This window comes from Trematomus bernacchii, unplaced genomic scaffold, assembly GCF_902827165.1.
Source record: "Trematomus bernacchii unplaced genomic scaffold, fTreBer1.1, whole genome shotgun sequence".
Classification (NCBI taxonomy): Eukaryota; Metazoa; Chordata; class Actinopteri; order Perciformes; family Nototheniidae; genus Trematomus; species Trematomus bernacchii.
In genome coordinates, this window is record NW_022987641.1 from 667,420 (window position 1) to 695,366 (window position 27,947).

General features: G+C 41.6%; 2 protein-coding genes across 10 annotated transcripts in view; both read right to left on the reverse strand.

Moving 5' to 3' along the window:
• Positions 1–19,526, reverse strand: part of LOC117484967 (ELKS/Rab6-interacting/CAST family member 1-like) — a 137,093-nt gene extending 117,567 nt beyond the window's left edge. For all 9 annotated transcript variants that reach the window (XR_004556182.1, XR_004556183.1, XM_034133499.1 and 6 more), the window contains exons 1-4: positions 19,259–19,526; positions 3,965–4,792; positions 1,927–2,004; positions 1,594–1,749 (exon numbers count right to left, since the gene is read on the reverse strand). Coding sequence is in view for 7 of the 9 variants with exons in the window: in XM_034133499.1 (XP_033989390.1) it covers positions 1,594–1,749; positions 1,927–2,004; positions 3,965–4,456 (726 nt within the window). In the remaining 2 variants the exon portion in view is untranslated. The remainder of the gene's footprint in view (positions 1–1,593; positions 1,750–1,926; positions 2,005–3,964; positions 4,793–19,258) is intronic.
• A 1,503-nt stretch (positions 19,527–21,029) lies between these two features.
• LOC117484865 (E3 ubiquitin-protein ligase TRIM39-like) lies at positions 21,030–25,592 on the reverse strand. The gene is made up of 2 exons (XM_034133308.1): positions 25,551–25,592; positions 21,030–24,310 (listed from the first exon to the last, which is right to left on the reverse strand). Exon 2 carries the CDS (start codon positions 24,306–24,308, stop codon positions 22,494–22,496), a length of 1,815 nt encoding a protein of 604 aa, XP_033989199.1. The 5' UTR covers positions 24,309–24,310; positions 25,551–25,592; the 3' UTR covers positions 21,030–22,493.
• Positions 25,593–27,947: the final 2,355 nt, after the last annotated feature.

Consider the following 27,947-nt stretch of genomic DNA (forward strand, 5'->3'; position numbering starts at 1 on the left):
CGCAGTCCGAGACCTCCGATGTGAACTAAACATCCTTAAAGTCTGACCAATTGTTGAACAGCATTTCCGTGCACATGACTTGTGTTTAAAGTAGGGCTGTCAAGTTAAGGCGTTAATAACGCGTTAACGCAAAAAAAAATTAACGCCACTAATTATTTTAACGCGATTAACGCATGTGTATTTTTTGTCCTCGGCCGCCCCGTAGTTTCAGAGCGCATCGAGTTTAAAATGCCATCTACAAGCTGATGCTGACAGCCCCGCTCCTGCCGCCCGCTTGTGGCAGACCACACTTCCACGCTCACCGGCAGGCCCGGACTGGCCATCGGGAGGACCGGGAGGTAGTGTGTATGTGTGGCGCGACTCGCGCGAGCGAGGCACACCTTACGTGTTGTTGTTGTTAGCATCTGGTGCTAGCTAGCTGCGCTAACGGATATAAGGAGCTGTTTCAATGACATTTTGCCGACAACTACGCCGAGCACTTGACTTTATGCAGGTAGCCAGACAGTGGGACATTGTACGAAAAGTCAGCACACTCAGCACGGATAGTACGCGCAACATTATTGCAGCGTCCAGGCAGCACACGTTCGAGCATTATGCCTTGAGCGGCACATAGCTCCAACACACACACACACACACACACACACACACACACACACACACACACACACACAGTATTATTGTATGAGAGAGGTTCCAGGTTGAATTGAGGCGAATATTTGTAATGTTCAGAGGTTGTTGTGTTTAATATTCATGAGAATTGTCATTGTTCAAATGATAATAAACAAACATATAAAGCATATTTATCCACTCATATGTTGATAAGAGTATTAAAAACTTGAAAAATATCCCTCTAAGGAACATTTAGAACAGATAAAAAATGTGCGATTAATTTGCGATTAATCGCGATTAACTATGGACAATCATGCGATTAATCGCGATTAAATATTTTAATCGACTGACAGCCCTAGTTTAAAGTTTATAGTCCGTTTGAGTTTTTCCCGTGTGAACGCAAACCGAACCTTCTGAAAAATGAAACAATGTAACAAACTGTCGTCTGGTGCGCACCAGAGAAGCGGACTATTAGGTGTCAATGCGACCTAAGAATACTCAGGTAAAGTGCAAATACCTCAAAACTGTACTTAGGCACAGTACTTGACTAAATGTACATTGTTACTATCCACCACTCAAAAAAATAACCTAATCCTGCATCGATATTGTTTTTGATATATTGATCTTTGATCCATGTACATTTTTTCACTGGTTTTCACACTGAGCAACACGCTTTTGCTGTTTTGTACTAAAGAAACACAAAATGTTTACATACACACGCACGCACGCACGCACGCACGCACGCACGCACGCACGCACACACACACACACACACACACACACACACACACACACACACACACACACACACACACACACACACACACACACACACACACACACACACACACACACACACACACACACACACACACACACACACACACACACACACACACACACACACACACACACACACACACACACACACACACACACACACACACACACACACACACACACACACACACGACTCCTTCCTACCTGCGTCTCATCCTGCACCACCCTGTACTGCTCCTTCCACACGGCCATCTTGGTGACTTCGTCCTTCCTCAGCGCCCTCTCTTTCTTCAGCTCTGGACTCCAAAACGTCTTGATGGAGTTCATAGAGGAGCTCAGCTTGGACTCTTTTGCCTCCAGCTAAAAGAAATCAAACATTTGCCTCCTTATATTACTAATTCAATTCACTGACTTTTAGTTGTTATTATAGCTATAAACTTTGTTTTAAATTCCAAGAGCAACACACCAGTAAACAAACGTAAAAAAATTGGAAATGAAAATGGTTCATCAAAGTGTGTGAGTCTGGAGTGTCCTTACTTCTCTGCGCAGTAGTTCGTTCTCTCTCAGAACTTCTCTTAACTGCGACTGTAGGTCTGACATTGCACCGTCTCTCACCTGGTAAATCAAATAAATATGTTAAATGTTAGGACAGCAATATCCTACTTTTGGTGCTGCAAGATCTAATGAATATAAGAAAATGAATATGAACAAAAAGACTCAAACTCAAAAAATACAAACATTCATGCAAATATATTTTGTATTGATAACAATAACCTATTTTACGACACACCTTTGTTTCAGGTTGACCATTTGCATACACAATGCTTTCACACAGTACACACCTAACTGCATTATTAATAGGAAGATGCTCCCCATAACAATGTTTAATTCATCTTGACATTCAAACAGCAGTGTACCAAAGTATTAAAAATAACTAGGATGCATTTTTAAACTGACACTACTTTGGTAGCTGGTGCAGGAAGTAAGAGTTAAGGAGGGATTAAGAAAGGATTTGTTTTGTAAGAGAAATAATTAGAAATAAGAGGGGGAGGGAGATATGAGAGAGAGGAAGGAGCTACATCCTTCAGGTTATGACTAACAGAGTGGGAGGGAAGACCTTAGTCTATTTAAACATACTGTATGAATACCCACACAGCTAACTTATGGCGCATTTCCACTACACGGCCTCGCTCTGCCTCGCTCGGTATGGCTAGGCCTCATTAGGCCTTGTTAGGACTGGCTCACTTTATGGCGCATTTCCATTACAGTTTAGGAACTGGGGTAGTATCTATAGTAACGCAGTGTAGGCGGAGCCGTGACGTCATCTTCAATGAGAACCCCAGAAAAACAACATCAACCTTTTACAGACTGTCTGTGTCATGGCGAGTACAGTCGCTGGTTTATTTATGTCTGTATAGGCCGTTGTTGTGAGTGTGGACGGTCGGAGCATATACTGCGTTAGCTTAGCCGATCTCCATTTAGAAAACACGCATTTTAAAAGGTTTTTCGCCTGCCGTCTGTCTGCAGACTTGTCAAAGCATTAATTCATGGTTTTTACTAACCGGTATCAGTATGTTGTTACTTCGGCATCATTTTGAAACGTGTATTACAATTAAATCACGGTCAAATATGTTCATTTTGTTGTAGTTGCCAGCGATTCTCTCTCTAGTTTAGCATACTCAGCCCGACTCAGCCTGGTTGTTGGCCCGGAAAGAACCTCGATTTTATGGGGCCAGAAAAACTGTGAAATAGTACCCGCTAGCCGGTACTACGCTAAGTGGAAACGCAACCAAAAACGGGCCCCGCACGGCTCGGCACGCTTAAAGCGAGCTCCGCGCTGTAGTGGAAATGCGCCATTATTATGCAGTCAAAATGTGACTTAAGAAACAGATTAAACCCTAAACAGTAAGACAACAAAGTAAAACATGAGGATAATTCATGTTCAAAAATGTTTGTGTGCAATTTGAATAATTCGATGATCTCAAAGGTGAGACAAAGACTCTCCACACCAGAAACCAATTTCATTTACACAGGTTATCAGATTATGGATATTTCATTTTAGCTCATCTGTTTATTTACTTTTTAAGCAAATTTCTTTAAAGATAACAATGGATTTTAACTGAGGATTCATGTTTTTACACCTGCTGTAGAAAAACCAACTGAAACAACATATTGTGGAGAGTATCTGGTTCAAATTGATAAACTAAACAAATACAAAAAAAATGCATGCTTAAAATTGCATAGAGACATACTCTCGTCACTCTTTTAATTTTGTCCTTCTTGACTTTTTTTTCTTAGAAAACACTCTATTGTCATCTGAGTCATTTTCAGAAAAAGGGATTTTCTGTCAAAGTGTCCAACCACAGCTTTTCATTTTTAGTTTTTGTCAAATTTGTTTGTTCATTCTATCATACTTTTAACAGTATGTCAAATATTTAAGGCATAAAGATTTGAAAACAAGAATTACACAGACATTAACCAATTATGAAATAGAGTAAGTGACAACAAATACAAATGTAGTTTGCTTTGGCTTCAAGGTTGCAACAATAGAAGAGAAAAACCCTGCGCTGCTCACCTGTCTCATGGAGTGTGGCACAGTAGCCGCCTGTGGGGGGTGGTTTTGCATTTCCCCCCCAAATGATATCGCATCATTGGGCATCATCCCTCCCCCTCCCCCAGTGTTTATATTAGGGCTGCTCCCCATGACGGCCGCCCTGATCCCATAGGGCACCCGAGCCCCCGCCCTGCCCAGCGTCATGGTGTTTTTGGGCACAGAGGGGTTCAGCCCGCTGCCCAGGCTGCCGATGCCCATTGGATCATCAAGTGTGTCAGCGAAGTACATCGGACCCCCTGTAGCGTAGGCAGCATTGAGAGACTGAATATTCTCCATGGAGAGGGTCTTACAGGAGCCCGTGAGTCCACTGGAGCTGCTGCTGCTGTTTCTCCGGTGTCCGAGGCGGGGGGAGCGAGGGAGGCGGGGGGAGCGCGCGGGGCTCCCAGACACCGACCCGTTACCGTTGGAACCAACAACATCCAGCTTGGAGACGGAACGGGAGCTACCGTACATGGTTACAGAATATGATGTGTATACCGTAGAGACAGAAGAGCGTCTGGTTCAAATGAATAAATCAAAGCAAATTAAAAAGACATGCTTAGAATTACAGAAAACTCTGTAAGCATTGGATGTCCCAAAAATAGCTGAAATGTAACAGCTGAAAATAAAAACTCCCTTCACTCTTCTACTTTAGTCCTTGACTTGAACAATTCCGATGCAGTGGTGTCATAGCTTTGATCAAGGCCTTTCCATTGTAATCTGTGGGCTTTATGGAGAGCAGAATCAATAGGACTTCCCTTTAGATAAAGGCAGCGTGTAAATCCACAAGGCCGGGGATGAAGGGATAACCTGGAAAGAAAAAGAGACAGAGAAGAAGACTTAGTGATCAGTGGAACACCGATGTACTACAGCACTTAAGGTACAAAGAAATACAGCTTTTGACCAGGTTATGGTTTAAAATAATCAACTTTTGGGACTGGTTTCATCTTGTTTTGTACTGCATTTACTTATAATTTAAAGAGCAGGTTAAGTTAAAATGTTACCAGCCAAAATGCCAGTTTATTCCATGGTACTGATGAAAAGGTACAGAATCAAATCATATGAAACTGACCTTTCCAGAAGACAACATAGGTTCAAGGTTCAAGGTTCAAGGTTCTTTATTGTCAATCTGACATAGCTACAGAGTAATTATGCAGTTGAAAATCTTATGTCACAGGCTTCTCCAACAATGCAACATAATAACATAACATAATAACAATGAGCAATACAAAAATAATAATAGTTATAAAAATGAAATAAAGTTATGATGTGGAATAGTGCAGTATGAGTCTATATACAAGTTATTGGAATGATATATATATATTAGGTATTAGATACATACTACTGAGTAGCAGTTGAATGTTTGATGTTGTTTCAACAGTTCAATTGTTTAACAGTCTCACTGCCTGCGGGAAGAAACTGTCTCCGAATCTTCTTGTCCTTGCCAGGATGCTGCGGTAACGTCTGCCAGACGGCAACAGAAAGAACAGTTTGTGGCTGGGGTGATGGGGGTCTTTGATAATCCGTAGTGATTTCTTCCTGAGCCGCTGGGAGTAAAGGTCCTCCATGGATGGCAGCTCCGTCCTGGTGATGTGCTGTGCAGTTTTCACCACCCTCTGTAAAGCCTTACGATCGAGGTCGGTGCAGCTACCGTACCAGGCCGTCATGCTGCCAGTGAGGATACTCTCTATCGTGCACCTGTAGAAGTTGCAGAGTATCCTGGAATCCATTTTGAACCTCCTCAACCTGCGGAGGAAGAAGAGCCGCTGTCGAGCTTTCTTGGTGATGGTGGTGGTGTGAAGAGACCATGTCAGGTCCTCAGTGATGTGGACCCCAAGGAACCTGAAGCTTTTGACTCTCTCCACCGTAGTCCCATTGATGGCGATGGGGGCGTGTCCCTCTCCCTGCTGCTTCCTGTAGTCCACAATCAGCTCCTTTGTTTTGCTGATGTTGAGATGGAGGTTGTTCTCCTGGCACCAAGATGTCAGGTTTTCGACCTCCTCTCTGTACGCCGTCTCGTCATCGTCTGTGATCTGGCCGATGACGGTCGTGTCATCAGCAAACTTCACGATGGTGTTGGAGCTGTGTGTGGCCACGCAGTCGTGGGTGAACAGGGAGTAGAGGAGAGGGCTGAGCACGCAGCCTTGAGGGGCACCGGTGTTGAGGATCAGGGTGCAGGATGTGATGTTTCCCACCCGCACTGCCTGGGGTCTGCCCGTCAGGAAGTTCAGGATCCAGTCAACAAAGACTAAGACTCTACAATGCTATATTACTCATTATGAAGAACATCAGCGTTAACATATACAAACCAAAGTATGAAAGCACCAGTCAGGAATTCAGAGAGACCACAAACGTCTCCACTCAAACTTCATCCATTAAAGTTGTCAAGACATTCTACCATGAATTACATGTGTCAAACTGCAGGTGCAGCCAACAAAAACGGGATTGGGCCCATGTAGTGGGATGTAACGGAGGACCTGGATTCGAATATGGACCAGGACCATTTTTCGCATGTCATCCCCTCTGTTTCCCCGTTTCAACTCTGTCTCTACAATAAAGGCACTAGTTTCTCAAAAAAAACGTTCAAATTAAAAGTAGCGGGATTCCCCCTAAATAACATAGACAAAAGTCAAAGGATCGTCAAAGTCTGACTTGAATTGACCACCCAAAGAATCATTTCTCTTTAAGAGTTCTACTAAGTGAGGACATGTGCTGATAAACTCAGTCTGCGAACTAGAGAAACAGTGTTGGCTCTATGCACAGACTCTGCTACAGGCAGCAGCATCAGCTGATGTGGTTCAGTCCTTATGATCACACGGGCTCACCCGTTTCACCTTCTGCTGAAGACCACTTTATGACCTCAGGGCATCACATCAAAGTCTGTCCTGCAGCTATACTAAACTGGGTGATAAAAGATTACATTCAGCTGATATAACACTCAGAAAGGAACATAATAACTTCCTCCTGTATGAACTACATGAAATGAAATAACCCTTTTTTATGTCAATTACATTTTTACTGTTATGAAACTTTACATTAAAATGGTTTAGTTCAATCAAGGTCAAAGAAAACATGTAATTAACATAACTGTTGAAACTCCTTTCACACTGTTCTGAAATTAATTAAAAAAGGTGTAATGAGTAACATTTTGTTGTAAAATGAACATAATTTATGAGCACTGGCTCTCACACGTTGCTGATAAATGCCTCAGAGTCTTCAGAAGTTCTGAAGCTCTAATTTCCCAGGTACCCTGAATTACCCGTCATGTGCTTTGCACAAATGTGTCCGCATGAACGACATTGCAGCATTTTCAACAGTGGAGAAAATGTCAGACTTTGTCGTCAGTGTGAAATGAAGACATTTGGGGTTCAAATACTCAAAGATTAATATTATTAAGTGCACCCTTAGATGTTACTTCTGGTACTGTTATTGTTTCAGATAAGGAATGTACTTCATTCAGGCATTTGTGTATCCTTAGAGACGGTGATGTCACCAGGTCAGTGGACACATGACCCATTGAATGAACACACCATCTGATCCACACTCTCCCCTTACAAGATGAGCCAGGGAGCTAACCCGCTTCATAAATAGTCAGCAGACACACGAATAAAGCTTCAGTTAGATGCTAACAAACGTCAAGGCCAATTTCCAAGATTGCACAATACAACATTGGCATTCAGATATCAAAACAATATGAATAAGCTTTGCACGGATGTAGACATTTAAAACTAGTAGTATGCTTGTACAGTATGGCAGAGATTCTTCACATCTCCTTTCAAGTACTGTAGTTTGTCTGAATATCTTTCCCTCAAAATGTAGCCACTTTAAATTGCTAACTACAATACTTAACATTTCATTTCAAGTATGATTTACTGTGCAGCCCTTTGGTCGACCTCTTTTTATCTCCCTGCGCCACTACTCTGGGCCCTGACCCAGGCCTTTAACAGCAGAGCAGAAGTGTATCTCTCAAACTGATGTTCTGCTAGCTACAGTTTTTTGGCCGGGGTGGCTGTTTCTGACAACCAGTCCGTTACAGCTACACACACTCAACTGCAAAGAGGGACCATCTGCTGCGTCTCCCTCAAGGCCAAAAACACACACCTGGATAGAAACAGGCCAGGACCCTGCCTCCAGCACTGGCAAACACACACACACATGCACACATATTTACAGTAGTTGCACGTACACATGCACACAGAGCAAAACCTTTGCACTTGTGCAAATCTAGAAGATCAGTCAAACAAAAACACATAGAGAAAATCGATCCAGATACAACAAACAAGAGAATACACAACACATTCACAGATGAACACACACACACTGCAAATCAGCTCAGTGGCCGTGAGTGATCATGTCCCTGACAACACACACTCCTCTAATGCTTCATCTGAGGACATTATGAGACACAGTGTGTGTGTGTGTGTGTGTGTGTGTGTGTGTGTGTGTGTGTGTGTGTGTGTGTGTGTGTGTGTGTGTGTGTGTGTGTGTGTGTGTGTGTGTGTGTGTGTGTGTTCAGGGCTCTCCTCCTCCTCCCCTCTGGACCCACTGACCTGTACATAATGTATGTCCCATTTCTCCCTATAATGCAAAACATCCACACAGTATATCTAAGCATTTATTCAAGCGTTTATTGAACACACATGGCTCTTTTTCAGCCATGATCGTGGCCTTATCTCTTATATGTAGGGCAGTGAGTGTTTCGAGGGTTAAGAGCATATCACACTTTAGCAACAACCGTATTTGCCCTTGCTTTTATCCGGAAGAATTACAGGACAATAAGTAACATATTCATCCACTTTTGGATCTGCTTATCTTGTTAGGGATCGCAGGGATTTGGGCAAGGTTACGAACTTATGACATGGCTAAACAAACATACACTTCTTTTATTTGTATTGGCTTGAGGACTTCATGGAATCCAGTTTAGAGTCTGAGGGTCACATGAATAAACCAGCAGTGTGTCCCACAGGTTGCTTTGTGGTGGTTTCAGGTGAGGGAAGGCAAACAGCATTGAGTCAGATGGAAAGGATAAGAAACCGCGTGTTTATAATTTCTGGCAAACTTTTAAAACCAAAAAGCTAGTGCAACTGGAAACAACCCCACAAAGAAACACCTATGACGCAGTCAGCATCATGAGATCAAGTAAAACACGAGCATATGACTGTCCAAGACCCATCTGTCAACAGGCTGACCATCTCTCTGGCCGTTTCACACAATAATAAGAGTGCTGCACTGAGAGTTCATCAAAGTTCATTCTTGACCTTAGAAACAGAAGTTTGAGTAAAAAATCATTACCTCGGGTAAACTTAGTAGCTTTTTAAAAGCTTTCAACTAAATCTCCCAGCGTCATCTCAGCAACAGATGGAGTTTGCTAAGCTCGGCAAGTTGACCTTGAGTTCAGATATATTTGTCAAATGATAGGATGTGCTTGCTTTGCCATGCTATCTGATGTGTCACTGTGCACAGGATGTCCTGTTTAAAATGTGTTATGGCAGTTGTGCCACAAACATTTGTTTTCATTATGGATTTATCTACAGATAATTGTTCTCAAATTAAACTTTTGATTTGAAAAATTACCACAGTGAGTCAAGTTGACATCCTTAAATGTTTAGAAGAACAGTCCAAAGCCCAGAGATATTTTGTTAACATCCGAATAAAGACAAATAAACCTTTACATTTTAACATTTGAGAAGCTGATTCTGTGTTTTTTTGCTTTTTTTATAGCCTTAACTTATATTGATCAATATCAACATCTAATTAATGAATCATTCCAGCTCTACTCAGACTCACTCAGACTCGCTGTCCAGACAAATCAAAAGGTTTGTTGGCCAATATCTGACTGGGGCATCTATAATATCCCTTTCATAACATGCTGTGCTGTAAATATCCAATCACTAAATGCCCTACTACAACCACAATCCAAGTGAAACTGATCCTGAAACAGGCTCAGGAGTGAACTTGAGAACTGATAAAACCTCATTTTCAAAAGACTGTTGAGGAAACCTGTACTTATATGATTCTGTTTTCTTCAAGTTTGTATCTTCTTGGTCGAATGCACTTATTGTAAGTCGCTTTGGATAAAAGTCTAAATGCAATGTAATGAAACAGCAGCACAGACAACACCCTGTCTTTCATCCACTCACTTCTTCCTCACACAGTGTTGTCTTAGGCCTCCCAAAATCCTAGAATACCACACTAGGATACCAAGAATGTCTCCCTGGTTGAATGCCACGTACTGTACTGTGCAGATAAACAGCATGTGCCAGAACAGCAGAGAACAGACTTCAAGTCTTCATTTTCCCTGAGATTGCTACAGAAGAAGAAGCAACAAGCAGAACTTTACATGAATGTGTTATCAACTTGCTAACACGCTAACAAACAGTAGCCTATGAACACATCCCCTTCTCTTTGGCATGGCTTCTTCCACTTCCCCTTATCCCTCCCTTCCGTCTTTGACTCTGTCCCTGATGCGTTCACTTCCTCTCTCTGCCTCCCTCTTTTCTCCATCAGCATTCCTGAAGGTGTTCAGCATGTTCTATTTATGTGACAACCACACATGCTTCTGTCACAGTGCACAATGCAACACAGGCAGACCACTCAGCCTATACTTAGCCGCTCGGTGTTTCAGCGTGGGAGACACATTTTACAGAGTTTGTGTCTCGCCCGAGGATCGAGGCGCAGAAAAACACATTATACTCATCTTGAATATTATTTTTCTCCATTACTCTCTGTTCCTGTCAGGCTGGTTGTGATTGGATGTGGCGGGAGAGGATTCACTGGTGCCGTCTGGGGTAACACATCTCACTGAAAGTGAACTCGACAGCCCAGCTGAGAGAGAGAGTCGTTCTGAGCCTCATCTGTCTCAAGGTTTAAGGGGATGAGCTGCAGAGCACCACAGTCAGCTGTTTTAACCTTCACAGCTGCTTTATCATGTTAATAATAACCCCTTCTCCAAATGACATACTTATAAGTCTAAATCTTGCAGAGGTGAGGTGAATTATCTCCTAAACCCAAAATGGCCTTTTGGCACTTGTGGGCTTCCTCACCTGGAAGTCAAGGGTGTTTTGGATGAGATTTGCTTAGAGGCCCGAAATAAGATATGTGGTTAATACAAGCTTACGAGAATTTCAAGATTTTTTCTAACACATATAATAGGTCAGTAAACACCCCACTAATGAACATTGGAGGCTTCTATGTATCTGAAACCGGCGGTTGCTAACACCTGGCTAAATGAGACTACTAAGCGTCGTCACGCAGAACATTAGCCGTCTTTAGCTTAGCGGTGGTGACATAAAGTCATGTGACCTTACTCTACTAACTTTATAGCATTACATTAGCTATAACATGCATTGCACTTATAAAAGTGGTGTTAATATGTTAGCACATGTGTGCCAGAGATCGTATATTTGCAATATTTCAAAATACAATGATAAAAATACTAGGGATGTCCCGATCACCTTTTTTTGCTCCCAATCCGATTCCGATCATTTGATTTTGACAATCTGCCGATACCGATTTTTCCCGATCCGATCTTTATGCAATGCATTAAGAGGAAAAAAAAGGTAACAGATAACGGCTGGTCATCCAACGCGATGAATTCAGCTATCTTGGCTGTTATTTTTTTGGCCTTTTCACTGTTCTGGGGTAGTTTCTCTTTCCTTTTAAAAGTCTCTGAAAGTGTCGGTTGTTTCAGTGCCGTTACCTGAGTGGCCGCTGTGTACTCGTCGTGTTGTTGTTGGTGGTGTTTGTATTAGATTGGTCATGTTGAACATAGCTCTGTTCTTTCCACCACGCGGAACCTCCGCCTTGCAAACATTGCATCTGGCTGTTACACTGCCTTCGCTTTCAGTTTTATAATACTTCCAAACTCCTGACATTTTCTCTGTCCCGACTCCCGAGTCACCAGCTGAACGTAGCCTCTTGTTAGCTTACTGCTACTATTAGACACTGCGCCCACTCTGTTGCCAGATTTGAGAGAAATAAGCAACCAGGTCTATGAAAACAAGCCCAAAAGAAGCAACACATACATGATGTTGTGTAATTTTAACCCAAAACTAAGGCCTCAGGATGACTTTAAGACGTGAACATGGTCATTTTTGTTTTGTAACATTAAATAAAATGTATAAAAATATTTTATAAAAAAAAAAAAAAAAAAAAAAAAAAATTCCGATCCCCGATTTTTTTCTCCCGATCCCCGATCACGTGAAAATCACGTGATCGGATCGGGACATCCCTAAAAAATACATTTGAGTCGAGGAAGCCTTAACAATGCTTACTTCCATGTTGGCCTACAAAGATACGTCATTAATGCATCACTCTATATCAGGGGTGGGGAACCTCCGGTCTCCGGGCAGTATACGGGCCGCGAGACCATTTGGTACGGCCCTCGAGGTAATTTATAAACACACGCGAAAAAGAAAACAATTAAAAAAATCTAGACACATGGATAGGAAACTAAATACATTTGCACACATCTTGTGTCCATATCTTTCTGTTTTGGTGGTCATGCCACAACCGTGCACGTGCATGCATGCGCGAGTCATGGTAAGATATCTGGATTAAGAGGTTGCTTTTTCTTTGCACAGCATGAAAGAAAGGCGAAATGAAAGGGCTGTGATTTTAATTTTTTTAAGCAGACGTTGACTTCAATAATTTGTACGGCCCTCGGAGGATGTTGTAAAAATTGAGAGGAAAAAGGTTCCCCACCCCTGCTCTATATTATTACCTAAAGGCTAAGGTCAGACTGTGTAGCAGGGAATGTTTCCTTCAGGGTCAGTATTTACTTAAAGTGGACCTATCATGCTATATTTGAATAATATAGTGTCGGACCATACCTATATAAGGCATATTTATACTTTTTTTTTTTCAAAATACCAAACAGATCATGCATTTTAGCCATGCCTCATTTTGCTCAATTTGCACTTTTTTAGCTCTGTTTTTGCAAGGGTTGATTCTGTGAGAACAGCACCATCTACAGGCCTGGCATATGTACTACAGCGTCTCCAGCGCTTTCGATCGAACGGCAATGGCCGTGGCTGTCTCCTCCTGATTGGTGGAGTTGGCCCAATAGCCGTAGCGCCACTGTCCTGCCGTCAGTTGGATCTGGATCAGTTTTTATCAGATCCGTTGCAGCCCCTTTTTTAGAGATTTGGGTATGGAGGAAAATAGAGAGGGTTGTGTTTTCTGACACTTGGTGAGTTCCCTGGAACACCGGGGACACATATTCATGTATAAAAGACGTACAAAAGTGCATTTTGCATGATAGGTCCCCTTTAAAGTCTAAAGGTTACATTTATGTGATGTGTTTTTTCTGCAAAAAAACGTGGTGATTTTAATCTTTAAAGAAGTGCATTTTATGTGTATGAACCATGGTGTGAACATCTCCAGTGGCAATTGCCATGTTAAATGAATAATAATTTGAAATATTTATGATGCATAAATATACAAATAGTGATGAATAAATAGGACATTAGTTGACATTGAACCAAAAACAAACCGGAGCAGGAAAGAAACACAGAAATAATTTAGTACCAAGAGAAGACCATACGTGATAAATAGCTGTTCTTGTTAAATGTTCAAGTAAGAGGGAAGGATTAGAACTTTTAATCGTTCACATCCAAAAGTTCACGTTTAGCAGTTTAACGGCCCGTCCACACGGCATCGTCGCTAGCTTCAACGGAGACGCTTCCCATTCACTTTGAATCGTGTGACGTCATGCTTTGCCGAACTGCATTGTGGTTCCGTCGCGTCGCTTTGCCTCCGTTGCTCGCTTCGAAAGTTGAGAAAAGTTCAACTTTTCAAGCATCGACGACAGCGCCAGCCAATCAAATCATATGCCAGTACAAGCGCTAGCCAATCAAACCGCGTGCGTGTGTGTCCGGGGCGGGAGATTAATTTGATTGGTTGTTGGTCGTGCACCAGACACGCCCACCGGCAAGCTTCAACGCACGCTGCCGTGTGGACGTACCGCAATATGCAGTATGCATTAGGGCTGCACGATATATCGTGTCGTGACGATAACCGCGATATGCGCATGCGCGCTATTCACATTTTATTTTTTTGGACGTGCGATATTAAAGGTAGGGTAGGTACGTTTGAGAAACCGGCTCGACCACCTTGATTTATGCGTATTTAACTGAGTAGCAACGCATTCGAAGTTATTTCAACAGGACTTATGTAGACATTTCAAAAGGAATTAAAAAAACAAAGATTTGAATAATTATGATTTATTTCACAAAAAACACTTATCCTGCACACTGATGACGGAAAAGCTTGCAAATTAGATATTTCAATAAAGTGAGTGGTCCAATTACATTTGGGAGAAAATAGGCAGAAGATGTCTAGTCAAGATACAGGTTTTGGCTCTTTGGAGTGACTGTTCTGCATCACTCTGTGTCACCAGTCCTATCAGCGATAAGACACATAATATGGTTCAGACACTGGAAAGCACAACGCTGATAAGAGGCAGATAGCATCAGCTCCAGTGTACCACAGGAAATTAATCCGAGATACAGGCTGGGCAAACAAAATGCGCAAATATAATCAGACGTTTCTACACACACATTATGACTCACACAGAAGCACGCACATTGATGTAGACAAACATGCTGCTGTGCAGAAAACTACATCGGATCATGCACATGCAAATACACTTATCTAATCTTAGCTGCTGCCTACAGAGCAAATATGGAAAATGTACCGTTGAGACTCGGCAATTAACACAAAGGCAGGGAAGCAGAAAACTAATTCAGGAGTGTGTAGTTTTTAATGGAAGAGAAAGTGGGGATGAAACTCCCTCAGGCTCATTGTGTAAAGAGGAATGTGCTCTTACAGCCAACTTGCCAGGATAAATAAGGATGAAAGTGTTGGGAAGGTGACCCAAAACATCCCCTCAGAAAGTCTATCTATCTATCTAATGTTCTAGACTACCCCTGGCAAATGGATGAAATTGGTTTGAATAATTACATTTGAAACAAAGCACAGTAGATCACGGTCTTGTAAAATTCTGGTAATTTAAAAAATAAATGTTTTTGTCAGGTGAGACGAGTGTTTAGCCTGTTTGACAAAGTTTTTCACCTTTGATGTTAAGCCTGGAGACTAAAGGGTCTATCAAAATCGTTCATTCATTAGGTATCAAAAGTTCAGGAAGACATTACTTTGGGTCAGGCCATGCTAAATTTAGAAAGAATGTGTGATACAATTCTAAAACAAAAGAAAACCCCATGATATTAGTCAACGTTTTCCCAAAGGCTTACAGTATGTGAGTGCAGAGGCTGGACATGTAAATGTCTGCAGTGTTTACAATGTGAGTGGAAGGAAGCAGGCTCGTTTCCCCGCCTCGGTGTTCCCGGGCGGGGGGCGGTGCAAGAACTAGAGCTGTGGGCGGGACACGGAGGGAATCACGGCGTCCCCATTTCAATCCCACCCCCTCCCCCTGCATTTCCCCCCATTGCAAAACAAACGCAGCAGAATTCACATTCAAGCCTTGATCAGTGCAATCTTATATCGATTGTTTTAGTCACCTAGTCTGGAGTGGTATGCCAGCTGGAAAGACATGGCTGTTGACGATCCTGTGCAACTATGGCAGCATTAAAGAGTAAGACATATTTTTTTAAAGAAGTGCAAATATTTGTGCCTTAACAACCAGTTAAACCCCACGGGGGCAAAACGCAACATCTTGCAAGAAACAGCGTCTGAGGGCTTCTTAACATTTAATAAACTATGAATGTGTTATATCCACTTTAACCATTTTTAGCTAAACGATACATAATAAAAAAAGCTCTGAATTAGCCCTGAGCGAAGAAATGCTAACACACTTAGCACAGAACTCACGTTAAAATACCCTTATTACTTATCGTATCTGCACAAACAAGATATCGATTAGCAAGCTGGGATTCCACAGATTCCAGACATATAAGTATCATCACTGAGCGATCAGAACTCACGGCGAAATGACAACAAACAACAACAAAATTAGCTTTACGGGACCAAATCGGAAAATAAGTCTTACAGTTGCTGTTGTTCTGATCAAAAGTTGTGTTCAATGGCATTAAAACGATAAAAACACTGCTGAAGGTTAATCCATAGGTTAATCCAATGTGTCTGTGTCACTTTGAAATGATTACTGATAATCCATCATTCCATTTTTATGTCAATAACGGAGATTTAATATTAGCTGCTACGATAGCTACTAGAGCAGGCATGGGCAAACTAAAGCCCGCGCCATATACGGCCCGTTGGGCTTTTGAATCCGGCCCGCCGACTATTGGTACAAAATTGTCCAAATTATAGTAAAGACCGCATTCATTTTTGCCTTTTTCCTGCAATACCCGGCATTTCAGTTGATCCCACTAGATGGCGCACTCTAGACACAATTTACCTTTGCTGGAGTCTGGTCTATTCTCTCAGCTGGCCCCACTCTGCAACCCGGCAAGATCCAAGAACCAAATACGTCACGCTTACATTGGAGGGGGTCGATATTAACCTGAGCAATAACAGTTCATGGCAAGTACGGCGAATACAAGTTGTAACAAGCAGTAGCGCTGAGCAAAGTGACTAGAACGCGACCACACACTTATAAAAAACACTTATATAAAGTCAGGCAACACTAACAAGGCTTAGTGTGATTCTGTTTATTTTACCTTACTTTAATAACCATCCGTTCACTGTTATTGACCATTGTGAAGAGGCAGACGTTTTCCTTTTGTTTTGTATTATTGCAGCTATCGGATGGAATCAATACATGGGCGACATGTGGCCATCACAAGTAAAATCATAACGAAAACTACGCCGGTAAAATATGCGTGTAGAAAACGGCTTATGCCACAATATGATAGCAACAAGTAGTCAAGATAGTCTGATTAGCTAACATCACCTGTAGAATGCCAGAGAAACTTTCATAACAGCGTTGTGATGCCAAACAGCTTTCAGACTAAAACACATTCACTTATGGGGATGGGGGATATTTATCAGCTGCTTGTGTGACAGTCAGACAATGAAAACTTTACAGCGGCCGCTGCCGCGAGTTAACGGGAGAATAAACTCCGGTAGACGAGCAGCACTGCAGCAGGCAGTAATGCAGCTGAACCACATTAATAAACAATGCACCACGGCACTCTGGAGAAAGGTACAAGGTTGGAGAAGTAGTTTAATAATTTAGTCATTTAATCTGGCTTCGTATAATTAAAAACCACCCCGACGCAGTCCTCTATTGATGTTGTTGTGAGCGGTGTTGCGGAGAAAATCAGCGACGTAAAACGCTGTGTGGGTCATAAGAAGGCACGTAAACGGTTACGTCATGACGCAAACGATGACGCAATAACGCAATAATTCACCTTTGAACCTGCATCTGTAACAATGAGTGGACCAAAGAAAAGAAAAGTCAACATTGAGTGCCGAGTGTATAATGAGGAGTGGACAGCTAAATATTTTTTTACCGATCTGCTACTGTTAGAAATTAAAATCAATGTTGATGTGGCGTAATTTGAATGAAATACACTGTATTTCATTTAAATCTGTTTTATTCTGAAAACCGAAGATTCACAAGTGACTTCCGGTTTTCCGCTGGTGAATTTCGTCATTTCCGGTTAGCATTAGCTTGTGGCGAAATGCTACGTTTTCAAACCGTGAATTGAAGGTGAAATAACATGATGTTGTACACTAAACACCCTGGGTTTAACACTCATTTATTGACGCTGGAATGAGGTTTATTAGGGAATGTTTAGATGACCACAGACATCAGAGTGATGTAATTCAGCAGCAGAAACCGACAGGATTTGCATTGGACACGCCCCCGTCGACGCCGGCCAATAGGAGAAGACTACAGATGTTACCCGGGAGACCCAAGAAGGATCTCTCTCTTACCCCCCAGCTGACCCAGCGCGGACGGGACCAAACAGCTGGCAGGGGGAAACCACCAACGAGCACATTTCATTTGTATACCACCGCATCTTTTGTGTAATTAAATGCTGTTAACATTTATAAGCTTGCCTTGACTCTTTTCAGTCTCTCCTGCTCTCGGGGTTCAAGAACCACTAACACTACTGGCCCCCGAGCCAAAAAGTTTGCCCACCCCTGTACTAGAGTGTATGACAGCTTCCGGTTCCGGGGCATTCTGGCTACGCATCACTCATTCACCAATGGGTAATGTTTAGATGGATTTTAGGAACTTCCCCTCGATTCTATTGGCTCTAACGGTTAAAAAGAGGTGTCAATCATCAAAATCGACCGACGGGGGCCAGAGATATGGAAAATGCACCCAAATGACCCCAGAAGTGATCAATCTTGATACAGGGTACTTATTATATATTATAGTTTGGATTCCTAAAGCTTTTAGTCTACTATCCCATTATTCAAGAGTGGTTTTCACTATAAGTAATGTTTTTTTTTTGGACGGACACTTTAATTTACATTTTTTTACTATGTTCAATCTGAATTTACTTTAAAATAAAAAAAATCTATATTGATTCTGACTTTTCTACATCCAACTCACAGGTTTATCATTGCTTTGAGAAAAAAGATTATTAATTTACCCCTTTTAGAAGTGAAGATATAGTCAATTGTTCTGGGAATGTCATTTTCGAGCCTGAGGCCTGAAAAACAGTCTCAGGGCTTAAGAGGTTTAAACGATCTCAGAACACAGCAACCGGCCTGGAGGATTCAAGCAACACTGTTAGAAATATCGCAACACAACTCCTCATACGAATATTATAGCAAGAGATTAAACTTAATTTTACTACCACAGACACACATAGGGGATATTACTATAAGTAAATGCTGTATAAGGTCACTAAACTGGCACTGTAAAATACTACTATAGGATTATGATGAAAATAATGTAGCACTGAGGTTGACAGCAGCACAGCCGAAACAGATTGATAATCGCATTTAAGTACAGAGACAACACTAGTGTTATTAGCTGGTTATTCCATAGGGAGGCTCCTGTACAGCTACAATTGGTTTTAACGAGCAAACGGCGTTTTTGAATGAAAGTACAAAATGTATCATACTGACAAGAGTGGTTGAAACCCTGCTCTTTAATAGAACCAGCCGAGGTTCTCACAGCTGACCTGGAAACTGTGCACCTCGAAGCGGGCATCACGGTTTAATCTACCGCTGGCGTCCCCCTTTACACAGACGTGACTGACACGACGCAAACAAACACAGACGGTGTGCACGTGAGGCTGACACACACACACACACACACACACTTAGGCCTGTGTAATAAGCATGTATACACGCACACACTCCTCGGACTGCTAGCTAACTTCGCATACTCACTGCGGCTGTGTGTACTGTGCTGCCCGCTGATTGTGAAATAAGCTCTGTGTGAAGAAGGCCAGTCACATCTCCTCTCCGGCTATTCTGCCGCTGTCAAGTGGCGGGATTTGTCTACCGTAGCCCAACAAACGGTCAGCTGGGATGAGACGCTCTCTATCGGGGCTTGTCTTCCTGCCTCGTATCTGTCTCGCTGTCTCCTGTCTCTCTCTCCTGTCTCTCTTTCCCTCCTTTCCGTCTGTGCCCGCTCCTCCACTGGTGGCTTCCCCACTGCTCGGGCGCTCCCGTGACGTCACGACGGTGGAGTGCGCGCCCCCGAGACGTTTCCCACCCCTCCTTGTCTCTCCAAGAGTACATGGTAAATCCTAATTCTCCAATAAATCACAATTTAACGAGGAAGGTAACTAACATTTTGGAATATAATTCGTTATATTTATAAAATCTTATCAAATATATCACACGTGTCTGAAAAAAAGATGATTATATTTTTTAAATATTTGGCATCCTTCTTAAGAGGAGGCATCTCAGTGAGAATTGTGTGTTTTTTATAATAAAAATGTATGACATCATTTATTCTTATAAGTATTATATAATTATTCTACAGTACCTTGTTTTCCACATTGTTTCCTGTTTATAGTCGCTTATATTTGAGTTTTAAAATATGATTTCATATTATATTAATTAATATGTTATCATCTCATGTTGATAGCTAGTTTTAATTGTATATAACTGAAATGTGTTAGATAGCATCATTAGCTAACTAGACCACATACTAAAAATACAAAATGTTAGTAAATACTGCATTGAAAATGTTACTAAAGGGAAATTATGTATTATTCACTAAATGTATTTTAAGTACATTGTAAGTACCCCTCTGACTTACTGATTGATATGTAAGCAGCATTTTGTTCTAACATCACTAGGAGGAAAATATGGGTTAATGTGATTAGATCAAAGTGTGCTATAACGGTATGTTCATTATTAATGTATCTATTTTATTTCCTTACACATCTTTATAATGTGATGCTTATTAGGGTTTTCTTCTGCACCCCCACACACACACTCACACACACACACACTCACAAACACACACACACACACACACACACACACACACACACACACACACACACACACACACACACACACACACACACACACACACACACACACACACACACACACACACACACACACACACGCACACACACGCACTTACAGACACAGTGTCCCAGTTCCCAGGGCGCCAGTCAGACAGCTGAAGTATAAATAGTCTGCTGGCTAAAGTTCCCCTGGAGAGAAACCCTCCAGGAGTGGTGGACCAGCGCTCCCTTCTGAAATGTGTCAGCTAACTGGATAAGTTACAACTTTTACTGCTCTATTCCATGTATGTCACTATTATAAACAAAGACTCTATATGGCCCCATTTTGTGATCATCAAAAACACATATACCCCCCAAAAAAGGTCTGGAAGCTAATCTTAATGAAATACACTTTTATTCAGCAGTATTAAATGCATGGTTCACACATATCAAATTATTTAAGCTCATCTATCAGATATTTTGCAGCAAAGCATGACACTTTTCTTGGCCTTCGAAAAAAGACATAAAAAGACAACAGACAAACTGTACAGCCTTTGACCCCTAACCCATCACAGCCCCCCTGCTTCCACTCCCACTGCTATTTATTTAATTTTTACTTTATTATTTGCCCTACTTGTTTCTTTGTTTTTTTGTTTGTTCACAGCATGTAAAGCAGCCTTGGGTCCCTTGAAAGGCGCTATATAAATGTAATCTATTATTATTATTATTATTATTATTAATAAACTTTGTAAAATTAATTGATAAACCTTTAGGTCTATTCAATGACAAAACACCTTAAAAAATGTACATTTCAATTTCATAAAGCCCTACTTAAGTATTTAGGTAGCTTGTAGCTTGGAACTGTTTTGACCAAGTTTAAATAAAAAACAAAGATATTAAGTACCATCAAATAAGCATGAGAAAAACTAGAGTTACAGTACACAGAACACAGAAATCATTTAGTACCAAGACCATACGTGCATACAATAAGGATGCATGCAGAAATGTCTCAGAAGGTGTGTGTTAGTGTGTACTCTGAACCAGGTTTAGAAACCTAGGAAGCTGTCTTACATTTTGAATGTAAACTCATTGAAAATCTGATAAAACGGTCTTCTGTAAAGCTCAATTGATAAAGCTCCCCAAGTCCCCAAGCGGAGGACCTTGGTTTGAGTTCGACTCAGGACCATTTTCCACATGTCATCCCCTCTGTCCCCCTGTTTTAACTCTGTCTCTACAATAAATACTGCCCATAGAATAGCTATTCTTGTTAAATTTGCGAGTAAGAGGGAAGGAGTAGAACTTGTAATTTTTCACATCCCAAATGTCATGTTTAGCAGTTTAATATAATATGCATTGTTCAGGTCACTCCCAGTGCAGTGTCTAACCACTTCATGATGTATTTGGGCTGACTTGAACTTATTCAGCACTGAAATGCCTAGCTTATTATACAATGCTGTCGTTTGGTTTTGAGTTACGTGTCATTAGTGGTTTGGCTTAGTTCCACAGGCAGACATAATATTTTGTCTCCATAAAAGGGCCGTGATATGACAAATGATAATGACAGTTTTACACTGATTTACACGTATTTAACTGAGTAGCAACCCATTAGAAGTAATTTCAACAAGACGAGCTTGTAGCTTGGAACTGTTTTGACCAAATTTAAATTAAAAACAAAGATATCAAGTACTATCAAATAAGCCTGAGAAAAAAGCAAATATTAATTTAAACAAAATACTAGAAACCAAAGGATATTTGTTTACATTGTCTTAAATGGTTTTGAGATGAAATAAAGTTCCTATAAGCATTGTCCCCATATTTCCTAACAGTAGCGTCTCTGAGAAACAGATCAGAACACTGGTTAAACAATGGTGTCATCTCCTGGTCATATGGGAGTATTGCAACATGAATGTGAATAAACTCTACCCCTGATCTACTGTACTATCTTCTACCAGTCTCCCTGATTTAAAATGAACCTCATAAGTAATTGTCAGGTCTTAAGAAATCTGCTTTGATCAGATTCAATCTCAATGTAGAAAGAGCTATGAATAAAAAAAATTATAATTTCTAAATTGACTTCTTCCATAACTGCTGAACTTAGCAGTTACACATTCATTTCCCCAGTTTTTAGGGCTTTATGGTACTTGTAACTTGTAATCTTAAATTGCATGGGCTACAGGAGTGATAAGAAGCATGGTGTCAGAATTCCCTTCATTACTGAAAGCCCCCAAAAAAGGGTAGAGCTTTGGTCTGTTACCAAAGGATATGCCTGCAATATAATAGAAAAAAGACTTGACTGCTGACGGGGTCTCAATGAAGGCACATCCTGAGTAGGAGTAGATCAGAGTCCTGGCGTCCACGTCGTAGAAGGACACCTCGCCCTTCTCGTAATCGACAAACACTCCAACCTTCTGGGGCCTTTGCCTCAGGGACAGGGGAGAACGGCTACAAGTGCCTGGGAAATATTCATCTTGGGATTGGGATTTTGTATTGTTGAGTTTTAAGAATGTCCAGCCTCCCTGCTCCGGGTTAGGGAAATGTGATACAAACTTGCCGATGGACTTTTTGACCACTCCCAATACCCAACATCCAGTCCCACCGACCTGAACTTCGTAGTAGAACCTGCCAGAGGAGAAGCCCTCAGTCCCAAGGATAAAGGGTTGATACTGAAATCCTTTCTGAGGAGAGAAAGGATCTGGAGGTGGTAGGCCTTCATCAAACCTCAGTTGTTTCCCATCCTCAGAGACTACAAGTTTGGTGTAGGCTGTGTGGGCGTCCAGAGTCACATCGACTGCATCGTTCTGCTGGATCATCATCAGCTTGTCCTTGGGGGGGTTCCACACCTCTTCATAGAAATCATCTCTCCTTATTTCTTCAGCTGCAGGGCCTTCCCAGTCATTGCTTAAGCGTGCCTCATGACTTATCATCTCCATCTGATGCCTGAGAAGACTTCCCATCTTAGCCACTGCTTCTTTCACCATCCCCACAGAACTCTGCTGACTGAAGTCAGAGAGGTCTATTGGCATGTTGGATTGGACCAGATTTTTGTATATGCAGAGAGTTGAACAGCTCTGCAGGAAGCTGAGGTGGTCCTCTGTTTGTAAAAGTTCTTCACACTCAGATCTTCTCCTCCTCAGCTCAGAGACTTCCTGCTCCAGCTCCGTCACCACGTCTTCAGCCTCCCTCTGAGCTGCTTTCTGCTTCTTCTGGATCTTCTCCATGAGCTCAGCCTGGCTTCTTTGCAGAGCGAGCAACAGGGCATTGAACTCCTGAGCGATGTCTGCTAACTCTTTCTCAGACTCTTTCTTTGTCCGTTCAACCAAACATTTGATTTCCTGAATATTCCTGGATTTGGTGTTTTCAATTATTTTGATCTTTGACGTCACACGGCTCAGCAAGCCTTTCTTGTCTCTGAACGCTTGCTCTAACGGGACGGCCAAATGTGATGCATGGTTGTCTTTCAAACACATGAAACAAACACACTTCTGGTCTACATCACAGAAGAACTCCAACATCTTGTCATGCTTCTTACACACCCTGTCCTCCAGGTTGGACACAGGTTCGATCAGCTGATGCTTCTTGAGTGTTTTGACTCTGTGATGAGGCTCCAGGTGAGGCTGGCAGTACGAGGCCAAACACACCATGCACGTCTTCTTGGCCTTGAGCTTCAGATCAACGCAGATGTCACAGGGCACCTCTCCTGGTTTGGCTCTGTCCTCATCCCCATTCACCTTCATGTGGTTGAAATGCTTCAAAATGTCTCTGAACTCAGTGTTGACCTGGAGCTGTGGCTGCTTGCGGAACTTCTTCTTACAGAGGGGGCACTGTATCAGGGTGCTTCTGTCCCAGTACCCTGTGATGCAGTGCTTGCAGTAGTTGTGTCCACATGGAGTAGAGACAGGCTCAGTGAACCCATCCAGACAGATTGAACACTGGAGCTGCTCTTCACATGGGGAGCTGCTGGCTGAGGCCATGTCTACACGAGAGGAAAGGATTTTTATCATTAATATTTTCAATTTCAAACCCAAAAAATTCAAATCAGATAGGTTACTTACATTTCTGGCTAAACATTTCCCTCCCTACTGTAGATCCTTGGTTTCTAAGTTGTGCTTGTTTTTCAAAATCATTAACACTCACACACTTATTACTAATATTATCTAACACAATATGCAGGTCAGAGTCTAAATGCATTGTGTTTTGCAGAGGTCTTGGATTAAATGCTGTTGTACATATATTCTTGTTTGAATTCAATGTGTAACAGTTTGTCTCCAATACGTCTGTCCATACTGTGTTTTTTGCAGTTTACAGTTTCTGGCAACTTAAGTCCTTTTGGTCAAGCAAACACTTGTATAAATAAATCATTTTTTTAAACTATTTTAAATGGTTTGCATTTGTTTTGCCTTGATACAATAGCTTCCAGGAAAGAGTATACAGGAGAACAAAAATAGCATGCAAAAGAGGTCCCTATTACAGTTCTGATGTCAAATATAAATGAATTACTCCATGCAATGCAAACAGGCACACACAATGTGACCACAAAGGGAATCATTGTGGTCACATTAAACTACTGATTTTCCCCACGGGGATTAATAAAGGTCCATCTTATCTTATCTTATCTTATCTTATCTTACATAAGTGTACAGCAACACACAGCTTTAGTTAAGGCAGATCAAGAGTCTCCTCAGTATTTTCACCTCAAATAACATTATGACTCACTTTCACTACTTCCTGTACTTCCCGTGGAAAGTACCAGATGATATGGGTGTTGTCTATCAGACCTAAACTGCACTTCATGACGGGGCACAATTCTCGTATTGGGATCAATGATCTGAAAACTGGATTTTATCGTACCAACCCATCCTGTTTGGTCTGCAAAAAAAAAGCTTTGGAAACTGTTTTGCACTCTACTGTTTCAGGGTGTAATAATCCCTGCATTGAAACTCAAGGAAAACAACACATGAGCTCAACAGCAAACATATTATAAGCAAGTAAATAAGAACAAGCAACACTATCATGACATGTATTATAAGACACACTTATTAAATGCAGCTATACTGGAGCTCATGCTACTGTCAAACAGAGCCCAGATATAGTTCCATTTTTACATAATGTGGTATTATAACCCAATTATTTCCGTCATTCTTATTCAATGTAACCTGGGCAGAGATTATTTTAATTATATTTAAAACAAGAGTATCATAGCACTTGAACCTTACCTGCGGAGAAGTCTGTTGGAACTGACTGATGTAGGGTGGAGGTTCGATGAGGAAATGTACTTTCATTTATCAAATATTACTAGAAGAACAGGTCACTCCAGTTTTATGTTGATTAATGTGACACTAATCTATGCATTCACCGCCCACTCAAGATGAATCATCCACGCATTTAAAAGCAGAACACAGGGGCGGATCTACGGGGGAGCAAGGGGGGGCAGCTGCCCCCCCACTGTAGAGCCTTTTTCCCCCAGCTGCCCCCCTAACTTTTGTGTCCCTGAAACTGTACTTGTAGAAACAAACCTACACTATGTCCATAAGCTTCTCAAGCAACGAAACAAGCAGTTCATTAATTCAAAGTGAATCATTTTAAATATCATCTTAGGCCCGTTAAAAACGTAGCTACGGCCCTGTATTAAACTGCGGAGCGGCGTTCACAGACCGCGGCTCACACCGCTGCAGAGAGCTAACGTGTAAAGTTATACAAGCATTTGTACCAGTGCTTTTTACAAGTAGACTCTTGCAGGCCAGAGTAGCTGGAGTGATTCAACAACAAAAAGACATATCTGAGAAGTGATGAGGACGAACAGAAAGAGGAAAAGGAAAAGAGAGATGAAGAGACCAGGAGGGTCAGAGCAGGAGGAGGAAGCCAGGAGGAGATGAAGAGACCAGGAGGGTCAGAGCAGGAGGAAGCCAGGAGGAGATGAAGAGACCAGGAGGGTCAGAGCAGGAGGAAGAGGAGGAGATGAAGACATTAGTCTAGAAGAAGAAATGTATGTGAGGAATAAAGAGGAAGTGTCAGAAAGAGGGACAGAGGCAGGGATCAGGAGGCGGATGAGACTCCAGCTGGACCACATGGTATGTTTTTATTCTCCTTGCATACATATTCCATCACAGCAGCACAATCTAGCGGCTCTTAGTATTGACAAATATGTATTGAAATGTGTTGCTGCACAGGTCACCTTTAGCTCTCTTAAGAAATGGGTGATGCCATTTGTGTACTTCATTATAACTAAGTACTTTTACTGTACTTACAGTAAACAGAGTTCTAGGGTATCGTGAGTATTGAGCTGTTTTATACTATATGTGAGTTTGTTTGTCTGAACACCTTGTTTCTCTTGTGCATTAAGAACACTTGTGTTAGGCCATGATTTAACAATAAATAGGTTATATATACAGTATAAAATACCACGTACTGTCCGCCCTCCCATGCCACCCTGGCATGACCTCTTGACCCCCCTCTGCCACCCCGTGTAAAATGTTCTAGAACCGCCACTTCATTACCCAGAATGAATGTACAGCATTGTTTTGTCTGAAAGATACCTCTGCCTCTTAATGTTTAATTATAATCTGTAACAAAGAGCAGCTGAGTAAAGAGCTCTGATCTTACTGTGATAGAACCCTTTATAGTCTAAGTGAGCCAGCCCTAACAAGGCCTAACGAGACCTAGCCATACCGAGCGAGGCCGAGCGAGGCCCTGTAGTGGAAATGCGCCATATGTGACCAAGAAACTTTCTCCCTCAGACTCAAAGGGCCCTATTCTGCTCATGTTCAGGTTCATATCAGTATGTAGTGCCTCTACTGTGACATGTCTGCATGCTTTAGTGTTCAAAAAGCTCTTTATTGTTCTCATACTGCCTGTGCTGCAGCACCTCTTTTCACCCTCTGTAGTGAAACCAGAGCCCAGTCTGCTCTGATTGGTTAGCTGGCCGGCTCTGTTGTGACTTGTCAAAAGCTTAGAGATGTCCCGCCCCTTAGCCTATCACCTACAATGTGTTGGAGTGCTAGCCAACAGAATCGTGAGTGTTATAGTGATGTCATTATGTAGCGGGGGTAGTTGTGTGGGAGAGAAACTCCTCCATCTGGATGGAATACAAGGATGTTAGCCTTTGCAGACCATTTCACCATACATGTATAACCAGGTTTGGGGAGTAACGGATTACATGTAACGGGATTACGTAATCAGTATACAACAAAAAGATAACTGTACTCCTTACAGTCACATGAACAAATATGTAATCAGATTACTGGTACATGTTTTAAAATGGCGATTACTAGCAGTATTACAATGTTATAATGCGTTTTATAAACAATAAAATATTATAGGTAAACGTTGTTTGGGAAATATTTTCCTTATTAAAAACATCTTATTGATATATATTTTATCTTGTATCTGCATTGCATTTGATATTGAGGTAATCCAAAAGTAACAGAAAGTAATCAGGTTACATAACTTTTTTACAGGTAACTAGTCATTTTAACGGAATACATTTTTAAAGTCACCCTCCCAACCCTGTATAAAACACACTATAGGAAAGGGAAAACCCAAAAAAACGCAATAGAGCCCCTTTAATAAAGTACAAAATATTCCAAAATAATACAGTAAACTCAATCGTGATG